General features: G+C 37.3%; 1 protein-coding gene across 1 annotated transcript; it reads right to left on the reverse strand.

Annotated features, from left to right (window-relative positions):
• Window positions 1-8,826: 8,826 nt before the first annotated feature.
• Window positions 8,827-9,896, reverse strand: LOC148571396 (uncharacterized). Its single transcript, XM_088507258.1, has 2 exons — window positions 9,859-9,896; window positions 8,827-9,313 (listed from the first exon to the last, which is right to left on the reverse strand). Exons 1-2 carry the CDS (start codon window positions 9,894-9,896, stop codon window positions 8,827-8,829), a joined length of 525 nt encoding a protein of 174 aa, XP_088363384.1.
• Between the last annotated feature and the right edge of the window lie 721 nt (window positions 9,897-10,617).

The following is a 10,617-nucleotide window of genomic DNA, read 5'->3' on the forward strand; positions in this document are numbered from 1 at the left end:
AATTTCAAATGGAAATTAAATTAGCTACTTTTTTAGGGGTATAGTGATTTCATTTGATTTTGACTTTAGCTTGATTATTGGGTCTTTATTGATTAATCAATCAATCAATTAATTAGTTCAAGACAATTGATTTTGTTCTATTCTTGATTTTGTCTGTTCTTGCTATAGTTTGTTGTTCTTTACTGCTATTTATTTGTTGTTATTGGCTTCTTGCTATTTTTTGTTTATTATTGATTTTCTGTTCTTAATTTGTTGTTCTTCGTTGTTGCTAACTTTTTATTTGTTAATTTTTAATTTGTTGTTTTTTACTGTTGGCTGCTTTTACTATTTTTTTTTGAATTTTTTAGTTTTTTATTTTAATTTATTGGTTCTATTAGTTTTTGTTCTTGATTTTAATTTTTTTTAATCTTCATTGCTGTTCTGATAACTACTATTTTTTGCGTTTAATTTATTATTATTCTATTTTTTATTTTGATTAACTGATGTGTTATTATTTACCGATGTTATTTTTCTGTGATATTTTACAGTTTGATCCCAGTATAAATGACAATATTGGTGAAACTGAAGGTGAAATTGGTGCATATGTTCTTTGTGCAATTGATATGCCAAGTCTTAGGTGTTATTTGTATTTTTTATATTTTTTTAATTTTCAATGTGCAATGAGGAACTGATTAGGTGCAAGTCTTAGGTGCATATGTTCTTTTTTATATTTTTTTTATAGAAGCAGGAACATATTTGTGTAGCCAGATTGAAACATCTCTAAAAAAGTAAGTGAATACTTACTTTTATATTATATTATAAGTGAGATTTTTTTTTGTTAGTTTACTAATTAAGTCATGTTATTGAGAGCTATTGAAAAGATAGAGTAGGCATTTGATCAAGCCCAAATGCTTGGTTATTTTCAGGTTAAGCTTCAATACATAATTTCTTAAAACATGGTTTGAACTTTTTTAAACATGTATAATTTTGATAAACTCATTTATTTCTTGAAACATGGTTTGAACTTTTTTAAACATGTATAATTTTGATAAACTCATTTATTCTGTATGTGATATAATTCTTTTAGTTCAATGACTAAAATAAAAAATATGAGGTTTATTTTAGTATAGCGACATACTCGCTATTGATGATGGCAACATTTGTGAGATACCTATCATTTGTTACTATTTTAAAAGGAATTTGCGATGACATTTTGTGATAGTATTGCAACTAATTGACTTTATATTATTTCCTAGCAAAATTAGCGACTATTTCATAACTCTACTTTATCATTTCGAATAGCTTTGGTTTAGCAACAAAATTCCTACAAATTTGATTAAGGATTTTCAAAGATTAGCTATAGATTTGCTATAAAATGTGACAGATTTGTGACCATATTAGCGGAAAACTTGCGACGAGTTAGGTTCGGAAAAATTCCTCGCTAATTAGTGTCAACTAATCTTTCTATTTTGTCTACGAAGTTAGCCTGCATTTAGCGATGAGTCTGCTATAATAGAGTTTGTCACTAATTAGTGACTATCGTTTAGTCCATTTCTTCTATGGAATTAGCTTTTACTTTAGTGATCCATTTCTGATTATCTAATCGGTAGCCAAAAAACTTTCTGATGAATTAGTGACTATTGTGTTTACCTCACTGATCTGCGACTTGTAATTAGCGAGGAAAGCATTAGTTGCTAGGCAGCAGCTAATCCGTCACAAATTATATTTTGCGTCAGATTAGCCATGATTTTACGATTGTTTTTGTGGTAGCTAATCGGCCATATTCTTGTATTATTTGGAAGTGTTTTGGTTGATAAAAATTGACTATTTTTGAACTATTGACCATTCCTATGATTTTTCAAACCTTTAAAAACTCTATTGAGGGCCCGATAGCTAGGTTTGTGTTACGGAATAAAAGTAAGTATATTTGGTAAGTTAGAATTAGTATGGAAGGAGACCTGAGAAGTGCATGAATGAGTTGAGGTGGTATTACATGTGACGAGTGAGATACGAATTGAGATGTATGAGCATGTGACCGGGTAAGAGGCGGTGGCAATGACCACTCGCTCCAGATATATGTTAAGGAAGTGTAGACATGTTGAGAATGTATGGAAGACGAATTAATGAGTGAATGATTATGAATTTTAATGATAATGAAATGTGTTTCTGAATGTGACTCCTGGTAAGACACAATGGTGCTATCCACTTGTTCTGGGTAAGAGTCAATAAGCAGGGTAAGATGCAGTGGTGATATCCACTTGCTCCGGGAAAGTTCAAGGCTTCGGGTAAGATGTAAGGGCTGATTTCTGTCGCTGCTTGCTCTGGGTCAAGAACTGTAACACCGTCTAGGTAAGAGGCAGAGGTGAGGTTGTCCCTGCTCCGGGTACGCGGGTAAGATGCAAGGGTTGCGGCATTGTCCCACTTGGTCCATGTTTGGTGTTCTGTCCACGGTTAGCTACCAGGACTTGTCGGGTTGGCTTTATAACCGATAGATGAGACTCATCAGCCATAGGACAGACATACATCATCTGTGTATCTTTCTTTTGTTTTTTATGCTTTACTTGGGTTTTCCTTTGTGATTATTATGTTACCTGCTATACTTGCTACCTGTTATAACTGTATCCTACTAGTGTTTTCTTTGTCTGCTTTGTTTGTCTGTGCAATTGAGATGTCCCTCATCTGGCAGAGGAGTGACGAGGGCAGTTCCACCGAAGTTTTGGAGGATTGGAAGAAGTCGATAGATTGAGGGAATAAATTGGAATTAACTCAATGATTTAGTTAGAACTAAGAGCCTTAGATGATTACCCTGTTTATAGTTTCCAGTTAAATCTTTAAGCTTTTAATCTGAGTATCGGAGTTCTAGGATCGCCTCTGGATTTTTTGGGACCTTATATATTATATATGTGGGAACCAATACCATGCTGAGAACATCTGGTTCTCACTCCATATATATATATATATTGTCATTTTTCATATGCAGGTCGAGATGCACCTCGGTAAGCATCTGGAGTTCCCTTTGCAAGCGAAGTTGGTTATTCTGGGATTACTGTATTTTGTTTTTATGCTTCGTATATATGTATATAGATTCTCCACCCTTGTATTTTGTATTTTGTCCCTCCTAGAGGTTGACATGGAGAAACAGGTGTTTTGTCATATATTTGGGGTCACTTTTTTGGGTTATATATATGTATATGTATACTCTGGTCAGTCTTTGCTTTGAAAGCCAGGCTAGAGCTTGTTATTTGTACCTTTGGAACTCTGATCTAACCTACTGTTCTGAGGGTTACTTGAAACTGTAGGTCGATCTTGGATGACATCTGCGGTGGTAGTCGGTGCTGCTGTGTCCGACCTGTTTAGAGCTGGTGGCCGGAGCAGTTGTGTCCGACTAGTTGGTAGTGCTGATCCTTCGTCACTGGAGGGTGGTGGTACCTGCAAGGGACTCCGATGCTTAAGTTAGCAATGGTATTAAGCAGGTTTTTAGTAGAATCAGAGTATGAGTTATACCTGGGTGCTCCAGTATATTTATAGTAGTGTGGAGTGACCTTTTTGGAGATAAGATAGTTATCTTATCTTATCTTATCTTTGAGTGAAGTCATCTTATCTTTAAGGGGAACCGCCTTTATCCTTCTAGGCTTTGGCTGCCTTTAGATTGGGCTGTGTCCCTTCGTTTGGGCCTGCTTGGGCCTCTTATGGCGATTTGGCAGAGCTCTTTGTGAAGAGGTCGGTCATGGGCCAACCTTCTAAGAGGTCGGTCATGGGCCAACCTTCTAAGAGGTCAGTCATGGGCCAACCTTCTAAGAGGTTGGCCAACCCGGTCCTTTATAGCTTGAACCGATGTATGAACAGAAACCCTGCTTGAGCTTCGATCTTCCTTGTGAGGTCGTGCTTCTTAGCTTCGAACCCTTTGAGGGAGTCGTGCTCAAGCATCTATCTGGCTTGTTTCTTCATTGCTTTGCAATCCTTGCAGATTTTCTAGAGATTTGGTACTTCCCAGTCTTAACTCTTTTGAGTGGTAGTGTGGGTTTTCTACCCTTGCCTTCTGGATCACGCCTTACTTTGAGTTTGTGTTGACAACCCTCTGCTTTGGCGAAGTTCTCCTTGCGGCTTGATATTCGGGCTTTTAGTGACTTGTCTGATGACTTTTTAGTATTCTTTATATAGAACCTTTTTTAGTCTCGGATGATGTTCGTAGCCCTGTTTGAGATTGTGCCTTCTTTGAGCGGAGTTGTATCCTTTTTAGCTAAGCACATTTGAGCCTTAAGTTGTTTCCCAACCTTTTGGCTTGTTCTTTTTTGAGATCGTACTTGCGCCTCTTCTTAGCTGACGTCGACCTGTACGACTTTGCTCCTTGGGCTTTTTAGTTACATTCCAACAACTTTTTAGGTAGTGTTCCGATGAGGAACCTTTCTATAGTTTGTTTGGATGATTTTTTAGCGCCGTTCGGATTTGTGCTTTTGCCTTTTAAGTAGTGTCTTTTTTCAAGACTTCGTACCTTTCAGCAAAGCATTTCTGGCCATTCTCTGGCCATTGCGAGATGTCTTTGTCCATTTTGTGGATCTTTGTAGAGTGTTGGCACTTTGCTGTCTGACTTCTTTTTGATCAGATCTTGTTTTGTCTGTCTTTGGGCAAGATGACCTCTGGGCTAACTTGTCCGACAACTTTTTAGTGTTCTCATGGAACCCTTTTTAGTTAGTCTGAACAATTTCAATAGCCTTGTCGTGGAGCCGTGGCTTTTTGGGCAAAGCTATGTCCCTTTTAGCGCACACTTTTCGTTGGTCCGACTTCTCTTGTCGGTCCAAGCTGTAGATTTCGTTGGCTTGGGCCGACTTCTTCATGTCAGCCTCTTCTAAGTTTTTTCTAGTAATCCGTTTTTAGTTGGACCTTCCCATGTCTCTTTCTATGGATCACTTTTTTATAACTTTTGTGGCTTTGATTGATTCGTCCAACTTCTTCACGTCGGCTCGGTCCGAGTTACTTTTAGTGATCCCTTTTTTATGGGTTACTTTTTATAACTTTATTGACCTTGTCGTGATCGGGTGGTGAATTTGATTTTCACCTTGCCGACCTGTAGCTTTGTTATGATCGAGTAGTGAATTTGGTTTTCACTTTGTTATGATCGATGAATTTGGTTTTTACCTTGCCGACCTGTCGCTTTGTAATCGGACGATGAATTTTGGTTTTCATCTTGCCAACCTGTCGTAATCGGGCGCTGAATTTGGTTTTCACCTTGCCGACCTGTCGTAATTGGGCGTCTTAGTAGGAAACGTTTTAGGAAATCTACAAACTTTTAAGCAATAAAATGAAGATATGAATAAAAGTGTGTACATGATTAGTGGTTACTTTTCTAGGTCGGGCAATCTTTTATATCTCGGCCTGGCGCCCTTCTTAGATTGCAGGCATGCCATGACCTTGGTAGCTCTCGCCCCTCGAGGTCGGACACTTTGTGGTGACCTTTTCCCAGTACCTCTGAACACTTAGTATGGTTCTTTCGAGTTGGCTGCTACCTTCCCTTCTCCTGACTGATAAGGGGAGAAGGGAAGAAAAAAATTACCCCAATGTTAAGTTTCATAAAAGATCAATGCATATGTGGTGAAATTAAAGAAAAATTTAATACATGAGAATGTGATGCAAAAGTGGAAATTTTGGGTAGCTAGGCATGATTTTAGAGTTATATAGAGTGTGTGTATATTAGGTGAGAACTTAGGTTAGTCAAAGGTTCAATCTACAGCTCACTTGGCCATACATATATCCCCACCTTTGCCTTAGCCCCATTACACCCTTGAAAAGACCTCATGATGTTTGCATTTGTACACTTAATATTTGTTGATTGGTTAGATAAAGAAAAAAGTTTTAGAAAGCATGATTAGAAAAGAGTTGAGTGGTTTAACCACAAACACTGAGTGATTAGAGTGCACATATAAATTCAGTGAGGGTTCAATTGCTCATTTCCATATGTCCATAACTGATCATTGCTTGTCTTGTAAGTTTGTGAACTCTTTTGATTAACTCAACTCAACTGTGAATGTGTTTTGATATGATTTAGTCCTTAATTGTGCATATATAATTTCTTGGAAAGTTGACTCAATTTGACCATACACATATATATATATATATATATATAGTAATTAGCATAACATGATTCATGTAGGTAGCTTACATCTAGATAGGTTGCATTGCATAAGTTCCACAATCTTGTCTTCACTCTTTTGGTTATCTTGAGCTTAGCATGAGGACATGTTAATGTTTAAGTGTAGGGAGATTGATAAACCACTATTTTATGGTTTATCTTGTGCTGATTTGAGTGATTTTTATCAATTCTTTACTCACTTATCCATATAATCTGCATGGTTTTACAATTCCTTCCTAATTTTGTGATATAGTTGAAAACATGTCTCCTAGGCCTTTAAACTGTCAATTTTAATTATCCTTTATTATCATTCGATGCCATGATCTGTATATTGAGTGCTTTCAGGCTGTATATTGCAGGAATGACTTAGAGAATGGAAAGGAAACATGCAAAAGTGGAAGGAATGTGCGAAAATGAAGTTTTGAGAAGCTGGCAGCGACGCGCACGCATGAGCGACGCATACGCGTGACAAGGAATTTCGCCAAACGACGTGCACACGTGACCTACGCGTACGCGTGATATACGTCATGTGCAGAAACTTGCAGAAAACGCTAGGAGCAATTTTTGGGCTCCTTTTTGGCCCAATTCCAAGCCCGAGAACACAAAATAGAGGCTGCAGAATGGGGGAATCATTCATTCATCAATTCATACACATAAGTCTAGGTTTAGATGTAGTTTCTAGAGAGAGAGACTCTCTTCTCTCTCTAGGTTAGGATTTTAGGTTTAGTTTAACTTTTCTTAATTTGAGAATTCTACTTTGCTTTAATTAAGTTCTCTTCTACTCTTATTTGTTCTAGTTCTTTTGTTTATCTATTTTCTCTTGTTGATTTATTTATTTCTCCAATTTGGTTTATGAACTCTATTTTAGATTTGATTTTCTATTTAATGCAATTTGAGGTATTCTATATTTATGATTTCTCTCTTCAAATTATATTATTGATGCTTTCAATAGGTTGTTTAGATTTTATTATCTCTTATTAGTTCTCTATGTTTTTATGTTATGTCTTCCAAGTGTTTGATAAAATGCTTGGTTGGACTTTAGAGTAGGTTTTTATCTTCTTGGCTTTGCTTAAGTAATTGAAGACTCTTGAGTTATCAAACTCCTTTGTTGATTGTTAATTGAATGTTGCTGGTTGATTTGGATCCCTCTAAAGCTAGTCTTTCCTTAGGAGTTGACTAGGAGTTGAGGAATCAATTTGATTAGTCCACTTGACTTTTCTTCATGGTTAGAGGTTAACTAAGTGGGAGAAATAAATAATTCTCATCACAATTGATAAAGATAGCTAGGATAGGACGTCCAGTTCTCATACCTTGCCAAGAGCCTTTTCTTAGTTATTAGTTCAATTTCTTGCCATTTTTTTTTCTTGTTCAACATTCAAAAACCCAAAAAGATACTTTTCCGCAACCAATAATAACTACACCTCCCTGCAATTCCTTAAGAGACGACCCGAGGTTTAAATACTTCGGTTATTCTTTTTATTGGATTTGCTTTAGTGACAAACGAGTTTTTGTACGAAAGGGTTCCTTGTTGGTTTAGAAACTATACTAGCAACGAGAGTTTATTGTGAAATTCTAAACCGTCAAAAATCTGATCGTCAATGCTCAAAGCCTTGGGTCCTTTTACCCTTGCCTTTTGGTTTAAAGGGTTACCGGCTTTTTCAAACTGCCCTCCTTTTCTTGCATTTTTGGGCAGTAATGGATTTTTCTGCTTTTTATTTTATTTTTTTCGCCATTTTTCTTTCTTTTTCGCATACATATAATTTTTTTTCTTTTGCCTTTGCTGCTTTTTCTTGCTTCAAGAATCAATTTCTTAGATTTTTTAGATTATCAATAATTTTTTTCCTTTTTTCTTTTTCTTTCAAGAGCTAACATTCTAAAATTCCAACTTCAACTATGCACTGTTTATTCATACATTCAGAAAACATAAGCAAATGACACCACATCAACATAATTCAATTACTCTTATTTTAAACTTGAAATTCATGTATCTCTTAATTTTTTTCAAAAAAAAAGTTTTCTTTTAAGCAAGGTGGGAGACATATAGAACATTTTACAGTTTTTAAGACATCAATGCAAATGATCATGCAACTAGAACAAGAGAACAGATAAATAAATAGATAGAAAATAGAAAAATAACAAAAAAGGGTGTAAAGAGAATGAATCCACCTGAATGATGGTGGCTAGTGCTCCTCCTTGAGGATCCAATGTAGTGCTTGATCTCTTCAATGTCACTTCTTTGTCTTTGTTGAGGTGGCTGCACAGGCTCATGTGCATGCTTCCTAGTTTGCTCCATCCTCTTCTTCCATACTTAAGAGTGGTAGAAGTCAAAAAGCAAAGCATTTGCAACACCAAACTTAAGAGTTTTTCTTGTCCTCGAGCAAATATGCACAATGGTGTAGAAGAACGTGGGGGTAGGTGGAGCTTCTATGGGTCCTACGAGTCCTGAGAGGCTAGGGAATTCAAATTCTCTACCCTCTGCATTGGCGTTTGAACACCCACGGGCTGCTCCCTGGCTGGCATTCAACGCCAGCAATGCTGCCCATGATAGGTGCTGAACGCCCAGCAGGGATACCCTACCTGGCATTCAACTTCAACACTCCATCCAGAGTGTTCTGTTTTTACTGTTGTAAAATTCTGTCTCTTGACTGAAAAATGCATATGATCATGAATCTAACAATTGAAAGAAAAACAAAATGGACTTTAGATGGACTTCACTATACTTAATTTAGTAACAGTGTTGAGCCTCCTGGCTCTATATCTCCTTCAAGGTAATGTTTGACCCTCTGTGCATTGACAGTAAACCTGTTTTCAGGATCTTTTCTTTGAAGTTCTATGTGTCCGTAAGGTGATACTCTTGTAATCACATACAGTCCTTTCCAGTGGGATTTGAGTTTTCCAGGGAATAATCTGAGCCTTGAATTGAAGAGCAGAACTTTCTGCCCTGGTTCAAAGACTTTGGAAGCTATCTTCCTGTCATGCCACCTCTTTGCCTTTTCCTTATATATCTTTGCATTCTCAAATGCATCTAAGCGAAATTCATCCAACTCATTTAGCTGGAGCAGCCGTTTTTCTCCTGCTGCTTTAGCATCGAGGTTGAGGAATCTTGTGGCCCAATAGGCCTTGTGTTCTAGCTCCACTGGCAAATGAAAGGACTTCCCATATACTAACTCATATGGTGAAGTTCCAATGGGGGTTTTGAATGCTGTTCTATATGCCCATAGAGCATCATCAAGCTTTCTAGCCCAATCCTTTCTAGAGGCACTTACTGTCCTCTCTAGAATTCACTTTAGTTCTCTATTTGAGATTTTGGCTTGTCCATTGGTTTGGAGATGATACGGTGTTGCTACTTTATGGTGAACTCTGTAACGGCTTAAGACAGAATCCAGCTGTCTGTTGCATAAATGAGTTCCTCCATCACTGATTAGTGTCTTAGGGACACCAAATCTGCTCAAGATGTTCTTCTGGAGGAACTTCATTGCTACTCATATGTCATTAGAGGGTGTTGATATTGCTTCAACCCATTTAGACACATAATCTACTACCACAAGGATGTAGGTGTTTGAGTATGAAGGCGGGAATGGTCCTATAAAATCTATGCCCCATACGTTAAACAACTCAATCTCTAAGATTCCTTGTTGAGGTATGCTGTGACCATGAGGATGATTTCCATCCCTTTGACAATTATCACAGTTACGGATGAACTCTCTAGAATCCTTAAAGAGAGTAGGCCAGTAAAAGCCACTTTGGAGTACCTTAGTGGCTGTCCGCTCAATTCCAAAGTGTCATCCATAGTCAGACCTATGGCAATTCCATAGAATTCTATGTGCTTCTTCAGACACACAGCGTCGGATTATTCCATTCGAGCATCTCTTAAAGAGACATGGCTCTTCCCATAGGTAATATTTTGTATCATGCATGAGTTTTTAGGCTTGTTGCCTGGTAAACTCCTTGGGAATGAACTGTATAGCCTTATAGTTTGCAATGTCTACAAACCAAGGTATTGTCCGGATGGCATAGAGTTGCTTATTTGGAAAGGATTCAGATATGTCAGTGGAGGAAGAAGAAGTCCCTGCTACTGGCTCAATCTGGGACAGGTGATCAGCTACCTGATTTTCTATCCCTTTTCTGTCTCTAATTTCTATATCAAACTCTTGTAAGAGTAATACCAATCTTATAAGTCTGGATTTAGAATCCTGCTTAGTGAGTAGATATTTTAGAGTAGCATGGTCAGTATAAATAATGACCTTAGATCCCACTAGATAGGATCTGAACTTTTCAATGGCATAAACTACTACAAGTAGCTCCTTTTCTGTAGTAGCGTAGTTTTTCTGCGCATCAATTAATATGCGACTAGCATAATAAATGACATGCAGAATCTTGTCATGTCTCTGACCTAAGACTGTGCCTATTGCATGATCACTTACATCACTCATTAGCTCAAATGGCAAGTCCCAGTTGGGTGCAGAGATGATAGGAGCAGTGACAAGCTTGGCTTTCAAAGTTTCAAAGGC

Source organism: Arachis ipaensis, chromosome B3 (assembly GCF_059453495.1).
Source record: "Arachis ipaensis isolate K30076 ecotype BB chromosome B3, ASM5945349v1, whole genome shotgun sequence".
Lineage (NCBI taxonomy): Eukaryota > Viridiplantae > Streptophyta > Magnoliopsida > Fabales > Fabaceae > Arachis > Arachis ipaensis.

What these genes read in the sequence shown, in the direction of transcription:
- LOC148571396 (XM_088507258.1), bottom strand. Translation starts at nt 9,896, where the DNA reads ATGGATGACACTTTGGAATTGAGCGGACAGCCACTAAG. An exon ending in TTGAGCGGACAGCCACTAAG is followed by an intron (nt 9,314 to 9,858) that starts GTACTCCAAAGT and finishes ATGGGCATATAG; the next exon opens with AACAGCATTCAAAACCCCCA.